The sequence below is a fragment of the Oryctolagus cuniculus genome, chromosome 8, assembly GCF_051225735.1.
Source record: "Oryctolagus cuniculus isolate XC-2025 breed Fujian yellow rabbit chromosome 8, ASM5122573v1, whole genome shotgun sequence".
Classification (NCBI taxonomy): domain Eukaryota; kingdom Metazoa; phylum Chordata; class Mammalia; order Lagomorpha; family Leporidae; genus Oryctolagus; species Oryctolagus cuniculus.
Window position 1 is genome coordinate 119,446,574 of NC_142874.1, and position 25,198 is coordinate 119,471,771.

At 42.0% G+C, this 25,198-nt stretch overlaps 2 protein-coding genes across 5 annotated transcripts in view; one reads left to right on the forward strand and one right to left on the reverse strand.

Moving 5' to 3' along the window:
* Positions 1-25,198, reverse strand: part of ART3 (ADP-ribosyltransferase 3 (inactive)) — a 114,997-nt gene that overhangs the window by 71,364 nt on the left and 18,435 nt on the right. The gene's annotated exons all lie outside the window — the stretch shown is intronic.
* On the forward strand, positions 21,872-24,089 carry CXCL10 (C-X-C motif chemokine ligand 10). The gene is made up of 4 exons (XM_002717106.6): positions 21,872-21,998; positions 22,512-22,638; positions 22,867-22,956; positions 23,424-24,089. The coding sequence occupies exons 1-4, from the start codon at positions 21,938-21,940 to the stop codon at positions 23,440-23,442; spliced, it is 297 nt and encodes a 98-aa protein (XP_002717152.1). The 5' UTR covers positions 21,872-21,937; the 3' UTR covers positions 23,443-24,089.

Sequence of the window (25,198 nt, forward strand, 5' to 3'; positions counted from 1 at the left end):
AAGATCAAAATCAATCAATCTCTCTCTCTCTCTAGCACTCTGACTTTCAAGTAAAACAAATTTTAAAAATGGCTACAATGGTAGATTTCAAATGTATCCGACTACAACAAAAAAAAATAAGGAGGTGGGCATGTGGCAGAGTGGGTTAGGCTATCACTTGGGATGCCAGAACCTGATATCCAAGGGCCAGTGTGAGTTCCAGCTACTCCATTTCTGCTCCAGCTCCTTGCTACTGCACCTGGGAAGGCAGTGGACAATGGCCCAAGTGTTTGAGTCCTTGCCAACAACATGGGAGACCCAGATGGTGCTCCTGGCTCCTGGCTTCGGCCTGACCCAGCCCTGGCTGTTGCAGGCATTTGGGGAGTGAATGAGCAAATGGAATAAATCTCAATTTCAATCTCTCTCTCTCAGACTTAGTGATATGCTGTATATGAAGCTTGAAATTGTGGAAACCAGTCAAGGAAAATGCTAAGGATTTGAGCCTTAAGAACAGAGAGAGAAGGAAATCAAGAAAAACCCTAAGGTTTGAGGTTTAACAGAACAGAATTGCTACTTACAATGGGGGGTGGGGGGAGTAGGAAGGGGGAAGATGTGGTTTAATAGAGAAGACTGTGGGATTGATTTTAACTACATGGAACTTGAGGCACCAAATAATTCACAATGACTTAGACATTCAGGACTAGTTCCTCTAATCCAGAGAAGCTTTTGGATAATACTGCCAGAAAAGATCGATGTTTTTTGCTATTGAATACAGTGCCTAATAAGCTCATACAGAATTAATATGCCCCTTTATTTCCTCAAGATTTTCATAAGTGGAAGTCTTTATGATATGGTCAACACATCCTGTGGATTATAATTACTACATACTCTCACACAAAATTGGGTGGCTTTGGAGGCAGCGGTTGGAGATGAAGCAATGTTAGCAGCTGCTGCTTCTTGCACTGTTTGCAAGTTTCGTTTACCAGACAGTCTTAATGAAATCAAACATGTCTGAGATCATCATGTGCATTGCAGCTATAGTTTCACTTAAGTGCTAACAAAGAACAACTACTTTCTAAAAATCCTTGCACTCTAAGTGCAGATTTAGTTGCCTGGTGCTTCTTAACAGAACACTCCTAAAATTGGAAAGCACTGGGTGAATTATAAACTTCATATAATTTCCCACAAACCATAATTTAGCATTGTTCACAAAGAAAATTTATCAATAAGAGACTGAATAAGACTGCACAATGACCCAAAAGGTGAAATAACATACACATCATCTCAAGATTGTTCCTCCAAAAAATAAGACAACCAAAGATGAATTAAACACAATTACTTCTACAGTGCCCTCAAAATTTATTCCTTACCTCAAAAGATTACATCTGCCCTATTTGTAAAAGTCTTTCCAAAAGGAGTTCAGAAACATGGCACTCCATTGCAAGGTGCGTTCTCCACAGCTGCTGTCTACAGCAACTTAACAGAAAAGGTCAGGGCTGCACCCTCTTCCCCTCCCTTGACCCTGGACATTCTTCCGCAGCATATGTTCTGACAATTACCTTCCTTGGTTTCATCAATCCCCAAGTTGTCACAAGTTTCTGAAAACAAAATAATCTAGAGTACCTTAATACATATGTCAAGCCGGCGCCGCGGCTCACTAGGCTAATCCTCCGCCTAGCGGCACCGGCACACCGAGTTCTAATCCCAGTCGGGGCGCCGGATTCTGTCCCGGGTGCCCCTCTTCCAGGCCAGCTCTCTGCTGTGGCCAGGGAGTGCAGTGGAGGATGGCCCAAGTGCTTGGGCCCTGCACCCCATGGGAGACCAGGAAAAGCACCTGGCTCCTGGCTCCTGCCATCGGATCAGCGTGGTGCGCCAGCCGCAGCGCGCCGGCCGCGGCGGCCATTGGAGGGTGAACCAATGGCAAAGGAAGACCTTTCTCTCTGTCTCTCTCTCTCTGTCCACTCTGCCTGTCAAAAAATAAAAAAAATAAAAATAAAAATAAAAAAATACATATGTCAAGACAGCAACAAACAGATCTACACACACACACACACACACACACACACACTATTAGTACTTTAAGAAAGATAAAAGGAAGCACAGCAAGGATTAAGAACCTCTTGCCATTTAGCTTCAACTTCCGTCCAAGAGATGTTACCTGAAAGCATAATCTGTATCACATTACATGTCTTCAACTTATTCCTCTCTTTCCCTGTCCAAGGTTAAAAGCTTTAGTTTGGGCCCTAATTACTTCTTACCCAGATTACTGGAAGAGCCTCCTTGGTCTACCTGCCTCTGTCTCCAGCCTCCAACACTACTCCAAAGAAATCTTTGACATAAGACTCTGTCACCAACCAAACTTTAATCAGGTTCCTTTGAGTCCTCTTTTCAACTATCATCTTCAGTAACTTGCAAGGTAGATGGGTTAGGTATTAAAAGATACATCCAAAGATAAGAAAACTAAAGCAGAGATAGACCTAATAATTTGTTCAGGATCACAGAGCAAGCAAGAGACAAAAATACATTCTCTCTCTAGATTCCCAGGCTACCCCATCCTGCCATCAAGTGTGAGGAAACTGAAAGGTTGCTGGGCCTTGCTTCCCCTAGCATGAGGATCGTTAAGGTCTACCACCCACTTTGCGGGCACTCATTCTGCCCTCTGCTCAGCTGGCTGTGAATGATGAAACACACGGATAATTTGAAAGTATGCAGACAGTATTCCCAGACACTGGCAGCTAAAGGAAACTTTTGGGAGCTCAAAGTCCAAACTATGAAGGGAGTCTTTGCCTTCCTTTTCCATACTTTCTACGGAGTACTCCATCCCAGCTGAGGGAATTCCCAATCTAAGGAAATCACTAAGGTCCATCCTGCTCACATTTTATGAAATTTCTTCTAAGTAAACTTGTTTCTCGGAAAGCATTTTTCTGGGTCTGAACTACGATTCTATCAGGGCAGACTATGGTCTGTGTTTTCCCCTCCTGGCCTGATGCCATAATCAGAGTGTTAAACCAACAGCCGTTGAAACTGAAACTAAAGTTGGATATTTCCTTAACTCGCATTTTCTTTCAAAACTAGACTCAGCAAATACTTGGAAAGTGAATACACCAAAACCTTATAAAAACAAATTTTTTAAAAAAACTATCATTTAGATTTTTATTCAAAAGACTGTTGGCATAGCAATAGTGGGTTTGCTAATGTCTCTAAAAGCTTTATTTTTTTTTCTGAACAATTTTCCATGCTAACCACATGTGTAATAATTTACAGTGTTTCCCTCTCCTCCAGCAGATCCTACTCAAAACAAGAGAAGGGTCCTTTGTTCTGACTCAATTCTCAGCAGGCAATGTTCTGATTACTGATTAAACTCCCTAGCTACACTGATCCTGGAAAATGGATGGCTCGAGGGCAGGTATCTGGCTCAGAGGTTAGAGGCCACTTGAGACAATGGCATCCTATATTAGAGTGTCTGGGTTTGAGGCCTGGCTCCACTTCCAATTCCAGCTTCCTGCTAATGCACCTGGGAAACAGAGGAAAATGGCCTAAGTGGCAGCAAGTGATGGCTCAAGTAGTTGGGTCCCTGAATCCTGGCTTAGGCCTGGCTCAGCTCTGGTTGTTGCAGGCATTTGGAGAGTGAACCAATAAATGGAATATATAGGTCTGTCTCTCTGATTTTCAAATAAAAAAATATTTTAAGAGTTAAAAATAAAAAAAAGGAGGGGTGACTTGGGCTCCAAAACTAGTTATGAATAAATTGTCTTTTAAATTAGCATCTTAGTCTCTTAAAAGATTTAGTTGGCAAAATGAACCCTATGAAAACATGCTTACCCTAGATGGTTACAAAAAATGGGACACAAGGACCAGATCTTACACAATCCTAACAAGGTATTACCACCCTTATGAGACACTGCCTACCTTCCTGGTTGATTGGTTAGCTATTCTTTATACTATTTTTGTGCCATTTCTATTAATTGCTTATGCTTTTTTTTTTCCTGGTCACTTATCTAAGCAAATTCACTTTAAGGCTCATCTGAGGCCCAATGTTTTTTCAGAGGGTTCTTCTCATTTTTTTCTGGCATTAATGCACATACTCTACTACAAACCTCCTTATTTGTCTTCTGTATCATTCATATGACACTGATTATACAGTTTATTTTATTATTTCATTTTTTTGGTTTTCCCAATTAGAATTCAAGCACATTTATGGCTATATATATAACACGCACTAAGATTTGTATTCCTTCATTAATTTAGTGCAAATTACAAATAACTGAGAATGAATAAGAAGCTTTAGGGGTAACTATCCTTTGTATATTTACCCTAGAATCCTCAGAATGAATATTCTTATCTTTAACTAGCTGTATTGATTTTACCCAAATCTGTGTTAACATCTAGGGAAATTATGACCTAAGATCTTATATTAAACCAGGCTCCCAAATCTAAAATAATATTACCCATGTCAAAACAGAGAGGTCTGATGAGACAACAGAAAATTCTTTTTAAAGAGGTATAACTCAGGGCTGGCGCCATGGCTCACTTGGTTAATCCTCCACCTGCGGCATCAGCATCCCATGTGGGCACCAATTCTAGTCCCAGCTGCTCCTCTTCCAGTCCAGCTCTTTGCTGTGGCCCGGGAGGGCAGTGGAGGATGGCCCAGGTGCTTGGGCCCCTGCACCCACATAGGAGATCAGGAGGAAGCACCTGGCTCCTGGCTTCGGATTGGTGTAGTTCCAGCTGTAGCAGCCATTTTGGGGGTGAACCAATGGAAGGAAGACCTTTCTCTCTGTCTCTCTAACTCTGTCAAATAAATAAAAAAGAGGTATAACTCTATTTTATTCTATTAAATAAAGTCTATAGAGAGTCATTCTTTCACCTATCCACCCAGCCAATATTAACTGAATGCCTTTAGCGTGACAGGTATTATTCTAGTTGCTGGACATACAGCTGTAAGACTGAAGATATCCTGGTCAACCTGGAACTTACATACCATAATGGAGAAACAAATAGTAAGCAAATAAAAAAAAATAAATATCAGGTAAAATATCATACAGAGAATTACAATAAAGTCATGTGTGTTTCAAGTTGGGTGGTCAGAGAGGGTATAGTCTTGCCAAAATTCAAATGCACAGAAGGGACTAGCTATGTAAAGAACACGCTGAAGAACATTCCATATAGAGAAAACTGCTATTGTAAATGTCACTGTGATGAGTACAATCAGAGGGAATGATATGAGAAGAAGCTAGAGATAGGTAGTACCCAGATCATATAGGACTTACTAAAACACATTATTAAAAATTTGTATTTAATTATAAGTGGAAATTGCCAGAGGGTCTTAAGCAGAGAAGTACCATGAGCATTTATGTTTTTCAATTATCCCACTCTAGGGGTTGAGCTGTGGCATGGCTGGTTAAGCCGCTGCTTGTGACCCCAGCATCCCATATCAGAGCACTGACTCAAGAGTCCCAGGTGCTCCACTTGCAAAACAGCTTCCTGCTGACGTGCCTAAGAACGCAGTGGAAAATGGCCCAAGTGCTTGGGCTCCTGCCACCCACATGGGAGACCTGGAGGGGAGTTTTGAGCTACTGGCTTTGGCCTGGATCAGCTCAGACTGCTGTGGCCATCTGTGGATAGAAGATCTATTTCTCTTTCTCTATTCTGTCCCTCTGCCTTTCAAATAAATTTTAAAAATCTTTAAAAAGTATGTATCACTTTGTTCCACTGCTACACGCATACTCAAGTGAAATGAAAGCATATGTCCAGAAAAAGATTTATAGAAAACATCTTCATAGCAGCTTTATATACAACTGAAATCTAAAAGCAAGGGCAGGCATTTTGTAGCAGCAGGTTAAGCTGCCACTTGGGACTGCTACATCCCAGATTCAGAGTGCCTGGGATGGAGTCCCACCTCCACTTCCTATCCAACTTCCTGTTAATGAGCACCCTGGGAGACAGCAAATGACAGCTCAAGTACCTCAGTCCCTGGCACCCTCATGGGAGATCAAGATAGAGTCCCTGACTCCTGGCTTTAATCTGACCCAATCCCAGATGTGGGCATCTGGGGAATCAGCCAGTGGAAAATTCCCATCCTTACCCTCTATACCTATCACTCTGCCTTTCAGATGAATAAAAACAAATATACTTTAAAATCTGAAAAATCCAAGTGTCCACCAACAAGAAACAAACTTGTATGGTTTCTCAAATACTATTCAACAATAAAAAGGAAAAAATATTGAGTCATCCAACTACATAGATAATTCCGAAAACAATTATACTGAATGAAAACTGTCTTGCACGAAACCATGTGTAAAAAAAAGTAGCTCCAAAGGCCAGCATTCTGGTGCAGTGAGCTAAGATGCTGCCTGCAAAGCAGGCACCCCATATCAGAATGCTGGATCAAGCCCTGGTTATGCTGCTTCCAATTCAGCTCCCTGCTGCTGCATCTAGGAAAGCAGCCCAAGATGGCCCAGGTACTTGGGCCCCTGACACCCACACAGGTGACCCAGATGGAATTCTGGATTGTTAACTTTAGCCTAGACCAGCCCAGGCTGTTGAGGCCACGTGGGAGTCAACCAAAGGATGGAAGATCTCCCTCCCTCCCTCTCTTCATCACTCTGCCTTTCAAATAAGTAAATCTTTAAAAAAAAAAAAAAGTGACTCCAATGACATGAAATTCTAGGATAGACAAAAACAATCTATGGTGAAAAAAATGGAAAAGTGGCTAGATTGGGGTACAGAAGATGGGGTTAAGATTACTGGCAAGAGGGGCTGGCGCCATGGCTCACTTGGTTAATCCTCCACCTGCAGCACCAGAATCCCATATGGGCACTGGGTTCTAGTCCCGGTTGCTCCTCTTCCAGTCCAGCTCTCTGCTGTGGCCTGGGAGGGCAGTGGAGGATGGCACAAGTGCTTGGGCACCTGCACCCGCATGGGAGACCAGGAGGAAGCACCTGGCTCCTGGCTTCAGATCAGCGTAGCTCTGGCCAGCTCTGGCCATAGCGGCCATTTGGGGGGTGAACCAACAGAAGGAAAACCTTTCTCTCTCTCTAACTCTACTTGTCAAATAAAAAAAAAAAAAGAATACTGGCAAGAAACATTAAGGAACTTCTGGAGCAGTAGTAATTTTCTATGACTCAACAGGAGTTTGGGTTCTACATGAATATATTTCTTTTTTTTATTATTTATTTATTTTTTATTTTTTGACAGGCAGAGTGGACAGTGAGAGAGAGAGAGAGAGAGAAAGGTCTTCCTTTGCCATTGGTTCACCCTCCAATGGCCGCCGCACCACGCTGATCCGATGGCAGGAGCCAGGTGCTTCTGGTCTCCCATGGGGTGCAGGGCCCAAGCCCTTGGGCCATCCTCCACTGCACTCCCGGGCCACAGGAGAGAGCTGGCCTGGAAGAGGGGCAACCGGGACAGAATCCGGCACCCCGACCGGGACTAGAACCCGGTGTGCCGGCGCCGCTAGGCGGAGGATTAGCCTAGTGAGCCGCGGCGCCGGCCTACATGAATATATTTCTGAGAAATTCATGTAATGATATATTTAAGATTTGAATATTTCAACATTTGCAAAGTTTATAAAGAACCATAGAGTGACTGGCACTGTGGCACAGTGGGTTACACCACTGCCTGTGATACTGATATCCCATATGGCGGCTGATTTGAGTCCTGGCCAATGCACTTCCAATCCAGCTCCCTGCTAAAGCACCTGGGAAACAGTGGAAATGGCCCAAGTGCTTGGGCCCCCGCACCCACGTGGAAGTTCTGGATGAAATTCCAGGATCCCGGCTTCAGCTGGCCCAGCGCCAGCCATCGTGGCATTTGGGGAGTAAACTAACAGATCAAAACACTCTGTCTCTGTCTCTCCCTCTTTTGGTAACTCTGCCTTTTAAATAAATCTTAAAAGAAATAATTCTGGAATGGTGTAGTAAATACCTCTGAAAATCTGCTTCTCTGTTAAAGTAATACTAGAAAAAAATTGCCAAGACCAAGGCTGGCATTGTGGATTAGTGGGTAAAGCCACAGCCTGCGACGCCAGCATCCCATATGGGCACCAGTTCAAGTCACAGCTGCTGCACTTCTGATCCCACTCCTTGCTGATGGCCAGGGAAAAGCAGTGGAAGCTGACCTGAGTGCTTGAGCCCCTGTCACCTATGTGGAAGACCCAGAAGCAGCACCTGCCTCCTGACTTCAGCCTGGCCCACATGAGGAGTGAATCAGCAGATGAAAGATCTCTGTCTCTCTTCTCTGTAATTTTAAATAAATAAATAAATCTTCTCTGTAATTTCCAATAAATAAATAAATCTTAAAAAAAACTTGTCAATCAACTTTTTCAGGACTCTGGTGCAGACCTTTAGCTAATTTCCAATCTAGATAATATCTAAGAAGCAAAGTGGACTTTTTTTTTGCTTGGTTAATCTTTTTAATTACATGATTTTAACTGTACAATTTCTACTATTCAATATTTTATATGAAACCAGTTAACAATACACAATATTTCCAAATGCAACAATATGCATCAAACTACATATATCTGTAAAGATTACAGCCATTGTGAAGCTTTATCTTAAAAATACTTTCAGAAAAATAAATATCCACTCAGCTAATTCTTTCAGTTTTAAAAAATATAATTAGAAATACACAATCTGATAAAAAAAAAAAAACAAGATGATCAGATACTGATTATTCAAAGTTTGAAAATGTAACTGAGTAATCTGTACACAATTGCACATTAGATAAAAGTCTGCAAATTATCCATATAAAATTGCAGTACTCTCATCAGAGGACCCTGTGTGCGACAGTGAACTCTACTGGGTAAGTAAGGAGGTAATTTCCTGCAGTATAGGCCAACTGTCCTGTCACAGAACATTCTGCAATGCAAAGCTGACTCTTGGTGAGAGCAGAAAACATGAGGCTGGCACTGTGGTACAAGTTAAGCGGCCACCAGCGATACTGGCATCCCATATATATCGTGCTGGTTCAAGTCCAAGCTACTCTACTTCTAATCTAGCTCCCTAATATGTCATGGAAAGCAGAAGATGGCCCAAATACTTGGGGGCCCCTGCTACCCAGATGGGAGACTCAGATGGAGTTCTGGGCTCCTGTTCAGCCTAGCCCAGGCCCAGAATTTGCAGCCATTTGGGAGTGAACCAGCAGATGGAAGCTGCCTTTTTTTGTCTCTCCCTCTCCCTTTGTCATTGTGCCTTTCAAATAAATAAAATAAACCTTAAAGAAAACAAGAACAGAAAAATTTTATAGCATTTTTAATTTTTCCTATTCTCACTCCCCTCTCCGCAGCTTTTCAGTAGCCTTGAAAACTAATAATCTCACAACTACATGACTCTGAAAAGCAGCCTAGAACCAGTGGAGGACAAGGATGGTTTGGTGCTCCCCAAGGTCCCATCCTCTGATGATTATCATTATTTGATTCATCTAAACTTGTCCCTAAAAGTTTCGATCTTGAGGATTGCATTTATTTGACAAAGGGCTCATGTGGTACAAATATTCAATGGGAACCATTGACTATCTGAGATGGCCACAGTAGTTGGGTCTAATAGGAGGTTAACTAAAAGTTAGTAAAAACTGGGGAATGGGATATCTATAGGGAGCTTTGAAAATTACCAATATATTCCTAGGAATATGGAAAGCCACATTATAAGTGTGGGGAGGGTTGTGTGCATATTTATAAAAGACCTGAGAAGGCCCTAATTGTTCATCTTAGGCTGACCTTGAGGTTCTGGGACATCAGTAAGTGAAGGCTATGGTAGAGTTGTAAACTTATGCCAGAGCATAAGTCCTTAATGTGTTGTACTATGAGAATTAACAGTAAAACTAGTCTTCAAACAGTACTATATACTTTGTGTGTCTGCGAACTGTTGAAATCTTTACTTAGTATAGAATTGATATTCTGTATATAAAGATAATTGAAAATGAATACTGATGAAGAATGGGATGGGATAGGGAGTGGGAAATGGGATGGTTGCGGGTGGGAGGGAGGTTATGGGGGAAAAGCTGCTATAATCCAAATTTCGAAATTTACATTTATTAAATAAAAGTTAAAAAATTTAAAAATAACAGAGGCCAGTGTTTTTGCACACTAGGCTAAACTGCCACCTTTAACACCAGCATTCCATATGGGTGATGGTTTGTATCTCACTGCTCCATTTCCAATCTAGCTTTCCGCTAATGCACCTGGGAAAGGAACAGAAGACAGCTCAAGGCCATGGGCCCCTGCACTCACATGGGAAACAAGGATTATGCTCCTGGCTTTGGCCTGACCCAGCCCTGGTCACTGCAGCCATTTTGGGAGTAAACAGCAGATAGAAGATCTCTTGCTGTCTCTCTTTTTCTACATATAACTTCCCTATCAAATAAATAAATCTTCAAATAAACAACCAAAAATCTCTCCACATTTGATGAAACATGATCCAACTCCCTGCTAATGGGCAGGGAAGAGCAGCAGATGATAGCCCAAGTACCTGGGCCTCCCCTTGGAGTGATGGGAGTGGCCTTCAGAAGAGCCCTTCCAGACTCTCCAAAAGATGAAAACAATGCTGGTCTCTTTGTGCTCTTCTCTACCACTTTGAGGGTTTCAGGTAACAAGGCATTAAAATAGGATCCCCCCTCTGGCTCACAGCTGCCACCTTGTAGACTCCAGTGGCATGTTCCATGGAGCTGTCCCTTCCCGATCCGGGCTTTTCCTTTTCTTGGGGGAGGGGAGATCTAGTTTAGACAAGTCCTTCTCATGACCCACTTTTAGAGGTGGCTAGCTGGGAAAGATCTGTCATATGTCATCTGTCATGATTATGGCACTCTCTTAGCCCCTTCTCTAATTGTCTGACAGTCTTGGAAGCCAGTGTTGGTGCCCCCTGCCCAGGCACTACTGATTAAGTGCCCTTTTCTCTTAGGCTTACTTCCAAAATTCAGGCTTATAAAATGCAACAGAAGGTTAGGAGAGGTAGGATTTCTGTGTCAGTCTGGCCAAAACCAGTGCCAAGGAAGTGTGCCCACTGGGACAGACTGTGAGCAGCTCACCGGAACCCCAGTGTGAGTAAGGCCAGAGACTTGGATCACGGACCTTCCCATTGCTGTTGAAGGCCTGAGGAAGGGGCTCTCCCCCTGTAAACAGGAAGGAGTGGAATGGTCAAGAGATGTCTTGATCTACCTCACATGAGAGAAAACAGGGACGCCATCATCTCCCCAATGTTCACAGATGGGCAATACAGAATCCAAACCACTTCAGGATGCACCCTTAAAAACTGGAGTGCTTTTGATCCCCAAGCTCCCCAGAGGAAGCACTTGGTCTTTCTGTGCCAGTGGGCCTGGCTTGATTATCTGTTATAATCGAAAATGAATCTTGATGTGAATGGAAGGGGAGAGGGAGTGGGAAAGGGGAGGGTTGTGGGTGGGAGGGACGGTATGGGGGGGGAAGCCATTGTAACCCATGAGTCGTACTTTGGAAATTTATATTCATTAAATAAAAGATAAAAAAAAAATAGGAAAAAGTAGCCACAAAAAAAAAAAGTATAAACTAATTCCACATTACAATCAGATCTTACAAGACAGTGTGGCAACTTAACTTTCTTTCAGATTCTACCTAGGCCTTTTTGGCCCTAATTGTTTTTTCTTTTCTTTTTTTTTTTTTTTTAACTCTATTCTCTTTCTATTCTCTAACACTGTCTGGTCAAAAGGACATCTTTTGTAAGAATTCTTCCTGTGTACAATATATTAACCCAGGTGGCAATCTCCTTATTAGGTGTCAGGACACCCCAGGCACACAGGTGAGAGGTGGCTGAGCATAGGTAAATCTGTCTACTCCTACCTGAGGACCTCTCCCTCACCAGGAGATCCACATATGATGCTTCCACAGCCCACGGCCTGAACCACGTTTCAAGCAATGAAAAGGCACCCACAGTGGGCAGCCTGGACACTGGGAATTCCTTTGATCCTCAGGCCTTCTATGATGATCGACCCAAGGAGAAACCAGCAGAACTAAGTCTTAAGAAAATTACCCTCCCGTAATTTCTTTATCCAGTCTACTGTTGATGGGCATTTGGGATGGTTCCAGGTCTTAGCTATTGTGAATTGAGCTGCAATAAACATTAATGTGCAGACAGCTTTTTTGTTTGCCAATTTAATTTCCTTTGGGTAAATTCCAAGGAGTGGGATGGCTGGTTTGAATGGTAGGGTTATATTCAGGTTTCTGAGGAATCTCCAGACTGACTTCCATAGTGGCTTGACCAGTTTGCATTCCCACCAACAGTGGGTTAGTGTCCCTTTTTCCCCACATCCTCTCCAGCATCTATTGTTGGTAGATTTCTGAATGTGAGCCATTCTAACCGGGGGGGAGGTGAAACCTCATTGTGGTTTTGATTTGCATTTCCCTGATTGCTAGTGATCTTGAACATTTTTTCATGTGTCTGTTGGCCCTTTGGATTTCCTCTTTTGAAAAATGTCTGTTGAGGTCCTTGGCCCATCTCTTAAGTGGGTTGTTTGTTTTGATGTTGTGGAGTTTCTTGATTTCTTTGTAGATTCTGGTTATCAACCCTTTATCTGTTGCGTAGTTTGCAAATATTTTTTCCCATTCTGTAGGTTGCCTCTTCACTTTCCTGACCGTTTCTTTTGAAGTACAGAAACTTCTCAATTTGATGCAATCCCTAATGTTAATTTTGGCTTTGACTGCCTGTGCTTCAGGGGTCTTTTCTAGGAAGTCTTTGCCAGTAACTATATTTTGCAGGGTTTCTCCAATGCTCTCTAATAATTTGATGGTGTCAGGTCGTAGACTTAAGTCTTTAATCCATGTTGAGTGAATTTTTGTGTAAGGTGAAAGGTAGGGGTCTTGCTTCATGCTTCTGCACGTGGAAATCCAATTTCCCCAGCACCATTTATTGAATAGACTGTCCTTACTCCAGGGATTGGTTTTGGATGCTTGATCAAATATGAGTTGGCTGTAGATGTTTGGATTGATTTCTGGTGTTTCAATTCTGTTCCATTGGTCTATCCATCTGTTTCTGTACCAGTACCATGCTGTTTTGATAACAACTGCCCTGTTGTATGTCCTGAAATCTGGTATTGTGTTGCCTCCGGCTTTGTTTTTGTTGTACAAGATTGCTTTAGCTATTCGAGGTCTCCTGTGTCTCCATATGAATTTCAGCATCATTTTTTCCAGATCTGAGAAGAAGGTCTTCGGTATCTTGATTGGTATTGCATTGAATCTGTAAATTGCTTTTGGGAGAATGGACATTTTGATGATATTGATTCTTCCAATCCATGAGCATGGAAGATTTTTCCATTTTTTGGTATCCTCTTCTATTTCTTTCTTTAAGGTTTTGTAATTTTCATCATACAGATCTTTAACATCCTTGGTTAAGTTTATTCCAAGGTATTTGATTGTTTTTGTAGCTATTGTGAATGGGATTGATCTTAGAAGTTCTTCCTCAGCTGTGGCATTGCCTGTGTATGCAAAGGCTGTTGATTTTTGTGCATTGATTTTTATATCCTGCTACCTTGCCAAACTCTTCTATGAGTTCCAATAGTCTCTTAGTAGAGAGTTCTTTGGGTCCCCTAAATAAAGAATCATATTATCTGCAAAGAGGGATAGTTTGAGTTCTTCCTACCCAATTTGTATCCTTTTAATTACAGCAGTCAAAACCAATGAAACCCGGTCATTTGCAACAAGATGGAGGAATCTGGAAAACATCATGCTGAGTGAATTAAGCCAGTCCCAAAGGGACAAATACCATATGTTCTCCCTGATCAGCGACAACTAACTGAGCACCAAAGGGGAAACTTGTTGAAGTGAAATGGACACTATGAGAAACAGTGACTTGATCAGCTCTTGTCCTGATGGTTGATGTACAATGTAACACTTTATCCATTTTAGTATTTTTTTTTGTTCTAGTACTATTGGTTGACCTCTGTAATTAACACACAATTATTCTTAAGTGTTTAAATTTTAACTGAAAAGTGATCCCCGTTAGGAATTTGGAAAATATTATGCTATGTGAATTAAGCCAGTCCCAAAGGGACAAATATCATATGTTCTCCCTGATTGGCGACAACTGAGCACCAAAAAGGAAACCTGTTAAAGTGAAATGAACACTATGAGAAATGGTGACTTGATCAGCCCTTGCCCTGTTGATGAACAACTTAATACATTATCCCTCTTAGTATTTTTTTGTTTGTTCTACTTAACACTTTTGGTTGAATACTGTAATCAATACACAGTTATTCTTAAGTGTTGAAACTTAACTGAAAAGTGATCGCTGTTAAATATAAGAGTGGGAATAAGAGAGGGAAGAGATGTGCAATTCGGGACATGCTCAAGCTGACTTACCTCAAACGGTAGAGTCAGAAAAATACCAGGGGATTCCAATTCAATCCCATCAAGGTGGCATGTACCAATGCCATCTCACTAGTCCCAGTGATCAATTTCAGTTCACAATTGATCATAATGATAGGACTAAGAGCCAAAAGGAGCACATAAACAAGACTAGTGTCTGCAAATACTAGCTGATAGAATCAAAAAGGGAGAGAACGATCCAACATGGGAAGCGAGATAGCAGACCCATAGAATGGCAGATGTCCTAAACAGCACTCTGGCCTCAGAATCAGCCCTTAAGGCACGCAGATCTGGCTGAAATGCCCATGAGAGTATTTCAGGCATGGAAAGCCAAGACACTCTGGCAAAAAAAAAAAATGTCCTAAATGAAAGATCTCCACGAGTGAGATCCCAGTGGAAAGAACAGGTCATCAAAGAAGGAGGTACCTTTCTCTGAAGGGAGGAGAGAACTTCCACTTTGACTACGACCTTGTCTAAATATGATCAGAGTCAGTGAACTCAAAAGGCTTCCATAGCCTTGGCAACTCATGACAAGAGCCTAGGGTGATTACTGATGCCATACACGAGAGTGTCAATTTGTTAAGTCAACAACAGGAGTCACTGTGCACTTACTCCTCATGTAGGATCTCTGTCCTTAATGTGCTGTACATTGTGATTTAATGCTATAACGAGTACTCAAACAGTATTTTTCACTTTGTGTTTCTACGTGGGAGCAAACTGTTGAAATCTTTACTTAATATATGCTAAACTGATCTTCTGTATATAACAAGAATTGAAAATAAATCTTGATGTGAATGGAAGGGGAGAGGGAGCGGGAAAGGGGAGGGTTGCGGGTGGGAGGGAAGTTATGGTAGGGGGAAGCCATTGTAATCCATAAGCTGTACTTTGGAAATTTATATTCATTAAATAAAAGCTAAAAAAAAAAAAAAAAAAAGAAAGAAAAAGAAAATTACCCTCGCCGGCACCACAGCTCAACAGGCTAATCCTCCGCCTTGTGGCGCCGGCATACCGGGTTCTAGTCCCGGTCGGGGCACCGGATTCTGTCCTGGTAGCCCCCCTTCCAGGCCAGCTCTCTGCTGTGGCCAGGGAGTGCAGTGGAGGATGGCCCAAGTCCTTGGGCCCTGCACCCCATGGGAGACCAGGAGAAGCACCTGGCTCCTGCCGTCGGATCAGCGCGGTGCAATGGCTGCAGTGCGCCGGCTGCGGCGGCCACTGGAGGGTGAACCAACCGCAAAAAGGAAGACCTTTCTGTTTCTCCCTCTGTCCACTCTGTCAAAAAAAAATTTTTTTTTTAAAATTACCCCCTAGAATGTTAAAATTACTATCTTAACCCTAAACTGAATCTCTGACCTTGAGACCTCCAGTTGGATCCCAGGAACTCTCAAATAATGAGACTCAAACATGGCATGGGGTTGGCATTTTTTTAAAAACCTAAATATCCATTATTGTGGAAGTGGCACCAGACTAATACTGTGCTTAAAACTTTGGTGGCCAACTTGTTCTTTTCTTTCCAACTGGCTTCCTAGCTTATTGATTCCAACCCTTTGCTTGGTGGGAGGTGGGAAGAGGGAAACTGATGACATTACCTCTGAAAGGAGCCTCCCTTGCCCTGATCTCTAAAATCTGGATTAAGTCAACAATCTCCAGTGGCTCACCAGTCCCTAGCCCACAGTTGCTCTTGAGAACTATCTTGCAGCTACCTGAAAACTGCCTTAAAAAAATGTGTTGTGCCGGTGCTGTGGCTCACTAGGCTAATCTTCCACCTGCAGCACTGGCACCCGGGGTTCTAGTCCTGGTTGGGGCGCCAGATTCTGTCCCAGTTGCTCCTCTTCCAGTCCAGCTCTCTGCTGTGGCCTGGGAGTGCAGTGGAGGATGGCCCAGGTCCTTGGGTCGTACACCCACATGGGAGACCAGGAGGAAGCACCTGGCTCCTGGCTTCAGATTGGCACAGCACGCCGGCAGCAACACGCCAGCCGTAGCGGCCACTTTGGGGGTGAACCAACAGAAAAAGGAAGACCTTTCTGTCTCTCTCGCTAACTCTGCCTGTCCAAACAAAAACAACAAGAAAAACAAAAACAAAAAAATTCAAGAAACAAGAATAAGGAATACATTATGAGCTCCCTAAAGGAACACTACAACATTTCAATATTAGAGTGTGAAGATGAAGAGACTGGGGAAATGCCGAAAATGGAATTCAAAAAATTAATCATTACTCAGAAGCAATCAGAAGCAAATTCATGAACTAAAGAAAACTATATATGATATGAATGAAAAATTTTCCCATGAAATTGAGATCTTAAAGAGAAATCAAAATGAAATACTAGAAATGAAGAATTTAATAAATCAAATAAAAAATGCAGTGGAGTCTTAACAGGATTGGTGAGGCAGAAGAAAGAGTATCCAAGCTAGAAGATAATCTCTGGAAATTTTACAGTCAGACCAAAAACAAGAAGACCCTAAGCTGAAGAAGCCCTTCACTCTGCCGAGCTTCCAAAGGAACCATCACTGTTGAGGGGGTGGCTTAAGGTCAGACAGTGTCATGAATTTTATTCTAGAGATGCTGCTTATTCTGCATTAACCTCCTAATCAGGTCAGCTCTCCTCCCAGGCCAGCCAGGTAATGGGAGTCAATGGGGTGTCTTTCCTAAGGAGGTTCATACTTCCCCTGTAATGTCTCTTCCAGTCCCATGTGAAGACACAGATAGGTCCAGCTTCAGATATACATGCCCAGGCCTTAACACCCACCTGATTATTCTCAAGCCTCTCCTGCCAGATTCTATTTGCCTCTGAAATTCTTTAAAAAATAATGCATAAAGCAACAACTAATCTGGATAGTGTGGCCCCAAGGATTTATAGACAGTGCTGCTTCTATTTGGGCATGTCCACATGGAAAAAATATGAACCGACGGGTGCCAAGAGCTTTTTTGAGGTCTCCCATGTGGGTGGCTCCTGGTTTCAGCCTGCCCCAGCCCTGGTTATTGTGGCCATCTAGCAAGTGAACCAGCTGATGGAAGATCAATTCATTCATTCATTCTCTCTCTCTTTGCCCCCTTCTTCTAACTCTTTCAACTAAATAAATCTTTAAATAAAAAATTTTAAATGATATGCTAGAAAATAGCTAGTTAATACAAAAGAAGGCAGTAACAGAGGAAGAGAAGCAAAATATATAGGAAAAATGGCAGTTTTAAAATCTTACTTTATCACCAATTGCATTAAATATAAATGGACTAAACATCACAATCCAATTCCAGAGACTGGTAAAATGAATTTTTTTTTTTTTAAAAAAAGGATTCAACTATATGCTATTTACAAGAAACATACTTAAGGTTCAAATTCAGATATGTTAAAAGTCAAACAATAGAAAAAGAGAGGTAGAGCAAGATGGCAGATGAGTAAGACACTCTAGCAACTGTCTTTCCACAGAGACTCCAACTGAGCAGCTATTTATGAATCAAACCTCCTAGCAAGCGCTAAGGCTGCCAGGTGAGATCACAGTGCCTCATTTTAGTATGGTAACAAGAAAGCATGCATTTAAAAAATGCTCTTGTTATTCCTCTCCCAACTCCAAGAAACCCAGCATGGAGAGACACCTCCCACTTGGGGGAGGAAGAGGGAATTAAGTTGAAACCTTACACTTGACACCTAGTACCAGGCTCTCCATAGTGAAATCCAGGGCCAGACAAGGACACCCACAGTCTCTTCCCAGAGGCAAATGCCTGCCGTCTGAGCTATGCATCTTTCTTAGCCAAGGACTGCCTTCATTTTCTCTCCTTGATCTCACACAGACTACAGAACAAGATTCTACTTGCTGAGGATAGGGCAAGAAATCAGAGCCCAAATTTCCTATGCCTCCAGCTAGTGCTCTCAGAGTCTCTAGACCCGGGGCAGGTGTTGTGGTATAGCTGAGAGGCTGACATCCTACATGAGTGCTGGTACATGAATATAGGCTCAAAATCTCTAATCACTGGATAAATACAAATCAAAACCACATGAGGTGGCCGGCGCCGTGGCTCACTAGGCTAATCCTCCGTCTAGCGGCGCCGGCACACCGGGTTCTAGTCCCGGTTGGGGCACCGGATTCTGTCCCGGTTGCCCCTCTTCCAGGCCAGCTCTCTGCTGTGGCCAGGGAGTGCAGTGGAGGATGGCCCAGGTGCTTAGGCCCTGCACCCCATGGGAGACCAAGAAAAGCACCTGGCTCCTGGCTCCTGCCATCGGATCAGCGCGGTGCGCCGGCCGCAGCGGCCATTGGAGGGTGAACCAACGGCAAAAGGAAGACCTTTCTCTCTGTCTCTCTGTCTCACTGTCCACTCTGCCTGTCAAAAAAAAAAAAAAAAACCACATGAGGTAGCATTTCACTCCAGTCAGACTGGCTACTACCCAAAAGATAACAAGTGCTGGAGAGGATGTGGAGAAAAGAAAACTCTTGTGTGCTGTTGGTGGGAAGGGAAATTAAAACAGCCATTATGGAAAACAGCATGCAGGCCCCCCCCCAAAAAAAAAAAAAGAAAAAGTACTGCATGATGAGCAATCCTTGGGAATATATCCAAGGGAAATGAAATCACTCTGTAGAAAAGACACTTGCACTCCCATGTTTATTGTAGCACTATTTCTTTTTTTTTTTTTTTTATCTTTTATTTAATGAATATAAATTTCCAAAGTACGACTCATGGGTTACAATGGCTTCCCCCCCCATACCGTCCCTCCCACCAACAACCCTCCCCTTTCCCACTCCCTCCCCCCTTCCATTCACATCAAGATTCATCTTCGATTATCTTAATATACAGAAGATCAGCTTAGTATACCTTAAGTAAGTATTTCAACAGTTTGCTCCCACACAGAAACATAAAGTGAAAAATAATAGATGATTTTTTTAAAATGATGATGAAATCAGATCAGACCTATTGTCATGTTTAATCCCAGTGAGAGTCAAGTTGGGAATTGAAAATTTCTTTCTTTTTTTTTTTTTTTTTTTTTTTTACAGAAGATCAGTTTAGTGTACATTAAGTAAAGATTTCAGTCGTTTGCACCCCCATAGAAACACAAAGTGAAATATACTGTTTGAGTACTCGTTATAGCATTAAGCCTCAGTGTACAGCACGTTAAGGACCGAGATCCTACATGAGGAGTAAGTGCACAGTGACTCCTGTTGTTGACTTTACCAATTGACACTCCTGTTTATGGCATCAGTAATCTCCCTATGCACCAGTTATGAGTTTCCAAGGCTATGGAAGCCCCTTGAGTTCTCCGACTCTTATCTTGTTTAGACACGGTCATAGTCAAAGTGGAGGTTCTCTCCTCCCTTCAGAGAAAGGCACCTCCCTCTTTGAAGACCTGTTCTTTCCACTGGGATCTCACTCACAGAGATCTTTTTGCCAGAGTGTCTTGGCTTTCCATGCCTGAAATACTCTCATGGGCTTTTCAGCCAGATCTGAGTGCCTTTAGGGCTGATTCTGAGGCCAGAGTGTAGCACTATTTCTAATAGCCAAGAAATGGAAACAACCTAAGCACCCATCTACTAATGAATGGGTCAAGAAAATGTGGTATGTATACATACGGAATACTATCTATCCACAAAAGGATAAAATGTTATTGGCAACAACATGGATGGAACTGGAGGTCATTTTCTATCTTTTTTCAACTTCTTTTTTAGAAGTCTTTATTAGTGAAATGTTCAAGCACAAAAAGGCAAGTATTGCATGATTTCATGCATATAGGAATGTGAAAAAAGTATTTCATTGAAGTTAGGTATAACAGTTTTGATTTTGGGTTATGTTAGCTCATTGTCTAACACTTTCTTTTGCTTTGCACATGAGAGTCTCTTGCAGGGGAATCCCCTCGTAAATCAACTTGTTCTCTCCTATCCCTATTCATGCCTTCCTTTGAAATTTATTTCCCCAAAAAGCACCCTTTTAGAGATGTATTTATTTATTTGAAAGTGGGTGCAAAGGCCCAAGCACTTGGACCATCTTCTGCTGTTTCCCAGACACATTCAGCAGAGAGCTGGATCAGAAGTGGAACACCCAGGACTCAAACTTGTGCCTTATGGGATGCCAATGTTGCAAGCAATGGCTTGACCATTGTCACAATGCCAGCCCTTCCTTTTTTTTCTTCCCCCAACAATCCTGTTATACCTATGGACATTGTTCTCACACCATTCTAGATGTTATCTTTTGATATCTTCATACAGGGACTGAGTATAAGACATGAACACACCAGAAATCAGGTATCTACGTGTGTAACATTTTCCCTCTAGTTACACTGGGAGCAGTGTTTGGTGCAGCAGGTAGGACACTATTTAGGACACCTGCATCAGAGTGCCTGGGTTTGATTGCTGGCTCTGCTTACAAATCCAATGTCCTGCTAATGCTAGGAGACAGAAGACGCAAGTACCTGGGTCCCTGCCATCCACACGGGAAACAGTTCTAGCTCTTGGCTTTGGCATAGTTGAGTTTTTGTCATCACAAGCATTTGGGAATGCAAGATGTCTGTTTCTGTCTCTCAAATTTAAAATATTTTTCAAAAGTTACATCGGAAGCTATTAGCTTATTCTATGGTGTTATGAATGGTCAAGGTATTTGTGGAACCCCTTGTCATATGCTAGTTCCCTGTCTTTGACCTTTTCTAAAAACACCACACTTTGGGACTGGCACTTTGGCATAGTGGGTAAAGCCGCTGCCTGCAGTGCCATTATCCCAAATGGGTGCCGGTTCGAGACCCAACTGTCCACTTCTGATCCAGCTCTCTGCTATGGCCTGGAAAAGCAGTAGAAGATGGCCCAAGTCTTGGGCCCCTTCATCCACGTGGAGACCCGGTAGAAGCTCCTGGCTTCAGATCTGACGCAGCTCTGGCCGTTGCAGTCAATTGGGGAATGAACCAGCAGACTGAAGACCTCTCTCTCTCTCTGCCTCTCCTTTTCTGTGTAATTCTGACTTTCAAATAAATAAATCGGTAAGAAAGTAAAAAAAAAAAATAAAAAACACCACACTTACTACTTTATATTATTTGATCAAAGGGCATTCTTCAGCTAAACTGCTTGTCCTAATAATCAGATACAACTTGTTGCTACCAAAAGTTAGATTCACTCACAAATGATGAAGAATTGCTATTGCTGAGGATATTTTAAAAATAGCCTCTGGAGGGGCTGGTGCTGTGGTGTATCATAGGTTAAGCCTCTACCTGCAGTACCAGCATCCAATATGGGGCCTCCCAAGCAGGTGCAGGGGCCCAAGGATTTGGGCCACCCTCCACTGCTTTCCCAGGCCATAGCAGAGAGCTGGATTGAAATCAAATATTTCTACATGCAATAAAGTTTTGTTTTTCAGGAAACAGTTCATGTTTTGGAAAGTGAAAGCTAACTCACTGGTGCTACAAGAGGACAGAGGGAAATTCCATAAATGGGAGGTCATAAAAGAATACAAGTAGTATCTTGAATTACGCAACATGGGACTTCCCCAAGGAACAGCCAGTAGGTTTCCTGACTCAACTAAAATGTTATCCAATCAGAGTTAGGGAGGGAAAGTGCCTTTGCAAATAAATAGTGCATACTAGCCCCACGTTTTCTGAAGCTCTCAACTGCATAGAAGCATCCTGAGCCCACTACTACAGAGGCACCTCCAGACTCAGAACCATGAACCAAAGTGCAATTCTTATTTTCTGCCTTATTTTCCTGACTCTGAGTGGGACTAAAGGTAAGAAATATCAAGATACATCTAATTTGTAAAATCAGAAATAGGTCGGGGTATAAATTTGAAAATAAAGAATCTGTTTGAAAAAGTTTCACTGTCTATAAAAGAGAGGGAAATGACCAGAGATTTCCATGGTCACAGAGTTTATACAAATGACTAAAGTAGGAGAAATAGTAGCCTGAAAGAAAGGGGGGAGAGGAAGGGCAGAAAGACAATGTGAGGATGAGAAGAAAGAGGGTAAGATACAGATACTGCCTTCTCTAAGCTTAATTAAGCACTAGGACTGTGCTCAACAATAGGATTTTATAATCAACAAATTACAACTCTTCTCATCCAGATAATCAACTATTTAATCATTCAGTGCTGTGTTAAAATGGCATGCATTCCTTCTCTAATTAAGAGACCATGAAAAGAAATGGGGTTATAGATTCTGCTAAATATTATCCAGTCCACACTAAATGCCTATAAGAAAACACCATGTTAATCTTCTTTGCTATACCTGTCTCTCTTCTGCAGGAATGCCTCTCTCTAGAACTGTACGCTGTACCTGTATCAACATTAGTAATAAACCTGTTAATCCAAGATCCTTGGAAAAACTTGAAATCATTCCTGCAAGTCAATCTTGTGCAAATGTTGAGATCATGTGAGTAAAATCTTATCTGGTGATCACCTCCCTGGTTACAATCATTTATTAAACATTTGATGACAGTTTCAAAAGATCAATGAAGTGTTTTCTGATGATTCTAAAACTAATGTACAGCACAAGAAAAATGTAAAGTAAAACTGTGGTGTCTGATTCTGGAACTATGATTTCATCTGCTTATTGGCCCAACATTATTTAAATATTTACACTCTTATTTCTTTCTAATAGTGCCACAATGAAAAAGGATGGGGAGAAGAGATGTCTGAATCCAGAATTGAAAGCCATCAAGAAGTTGCTGAAAGCATTTAGCAAGGAAAGGTAGGCTTGCTGTTGCTTGCAGAAGAACTGCTCTTTAGGAAATGCAATCACAGAAAGCTAGAAATCTTTGCATTGTGCTTTACTGTGAGATCTTAGCTTAAAAGTCTATCATCACTATGTCATCCTCGATTTCCAGTTACTTATATACTAATGTGCTATCTTGTGTGGTAAGAACTAAAGTTAGCTGTATTACCTGTCTAAAAATGCCAGGACCCTTCAACCTTGAGGCAGAGCAATAACTCTGCAAGCAAAGCTGTCAAATCTCCTGAAAGACTTTTCTGACCTGAAAAAAAATAAACACCAACCAACCAGTCAAAAAATATGCAGCCCCTGTAAACACTAACAATGACTGTGCAGCAATAGGACAATGCACCACATCTTTTAACTGAGGATCTTTGGGTTATTATGAACTCAGTCTGAAGCCAGGGTCTGAGTAGCACACTTACACTTTCTTTCTCTTCTCACAGGTCCAGAGGATCATCGTAAAACCAGAGAGAAGCAAACACTGCAGTGATGAGAATGGACCACTGCGAGGCTGCCTCTGCCACACTTCCCTTCTTCCCCTATGCCAATCTCTAATTGGCCTCAGTTTGCAGTTCTCCTAAAAGGTGACCAGCCACCACCACCAAGTCAGCTGCTTCTACTCCTGCAAGAAGGTCAAGCTGTTCAGAGTAACTCTGCCTTGCCACTAGAACATAAGCTACACCAAGCTGCTACGTTCTGAGTGAATGTGCAAGTCCCTGTTACTGACATTTTCCTCACCATTCATAGTTTTTAAGGGTTATTATGGGGTCATTCTTAGAACCTCAAACAACTAAAAGCCATGTGACCAAGGTGGTAAGATCTACTTTTTTTAAAAGTTATGTTTGTATCATCCTTGTAAGGGGCCCATATTCTTGTAGTGGTTGTATACATGTACAAAAATATCCAGGAAACTGAAAATGTATATGTAAATATTATTTAATGAAAGACTGTACAAAGTAGTGTTCTTAGATGTATATGTTCCTTCTATTGTTTTCAGTGTATGTGGAATAATTTGTGATAAGTATCTCCATAAGAAATGGAAGAAATTTTAAACTGTAGATAATGTTCTGCGTCTTTTATAGTACGACAAAATGTGCTACATTTCAAAATTAAAATAATGTGTTCTCTTGGAAATATTAAAAAAGATTATCTAACAGTTGAGACTGAAAAAGCAATAAAGTGGCATAAAAAAGAAGTGTTGTGTGGGTCATCTGACTGAGACATTTATTTCCTAGGAAGGTTAGATGGGGGGGGCAGCACTGTGGCTTAGTGGGTGCAGTGCTGGCATCCCATATGGGTGCCTGTTCGAGTCCCAGCTGCTCCACTTCTGATCCAGCTCTCTGCTATGGCCTGGGAAAGCAATACAAGATGGCCCAAGTCCTTGGGACCCTGGACTTGCATGGGAGACCCAGAAGAAGCTCTTGGTTCCTGGCTTTGGATCAGCACAGCTCTGGCCCTTATAGCCATCTGGGGAATCAACCAGTGGATGGAAGACCTGTCTCTCTGTAACTCTGCCTTTCAAATAAATCAATCAATCTTAAAAAAAAAAAAAAGGTTAGATGGGAGAATCCATGGCCTGCAGAAGATGGGCAGAGGACAAGTGGGCTGGAGAACTGCTATATTCCTTCCACCTGCAGACTCTTAAAGGCTCATCAGATAAGAGTCCTACATAACTGAGGCACAGCAGATCCACTCAGATACCCAAAGCAAACACCAAGAGTAGTTCTATACTACTTCTCCCTTGCCTTCCACATCCAGTTAGGTACTAAAAATGACATGTGCTATACATTTAGATAATAAACTAATAGTATCAATAGTATACAAATAACTCCTTGGGGGGGGGGGTGAGGGTGGGATAAAGGACCAGAAATAAGAGTGAATAGGAATTTCAAGAAAAAGGAACAAGTCCCTCACATGAAAGTGATGTTTAACCTTATTTGTAATCAAGGAGATAACATTCAAATCATTATAACATGCCATTTCACCCCCACCTGATTGGCAAAACTTTAAGTTGGACAATACCCACTGTCAGGAGGATTAAGAGCAAGGAAGAATTCCTTCCACTATTGGTGCAAGAAAAAAAAAAAAACAGCTGGGACTCCTTTAGAAAATGGTTTGGTATTATCTTATAAAGCTGAGCATGAGAAATTCTATGTATATACTACAGACAAATTCTTGCACAGGAAATATATAATAATACACAAGCAGCATTGTTTCT

What these genes read in the sequence shown, in the direction of transcription:
- CXCL10 (XM_002717106.6), top strand. Translation starts at nt 21,938, where the DNA reads ATGAACCAAAGTGCAATTCTTATTTTCTGCCTTATTTTCCTGACTCTG. An exon ending in GACTCTGAGTGGGACTAAAG is followed by an intron (nt 21,999 to 22,511) that starts GTAAGAAATATC and finishes TCTCTTCTGCAG; the next exon opens with GAATGCCTCTCTCTAGAACT. An exon ending in TGTGCAAATGTTGAGATCAT is followed by an intron (nt 22,639 to 22,866) that starts GTGAGTAAAATC and finishes TCTTTCTAATAG; the next exon opens with TGCCACAATGAAAAAGGATG.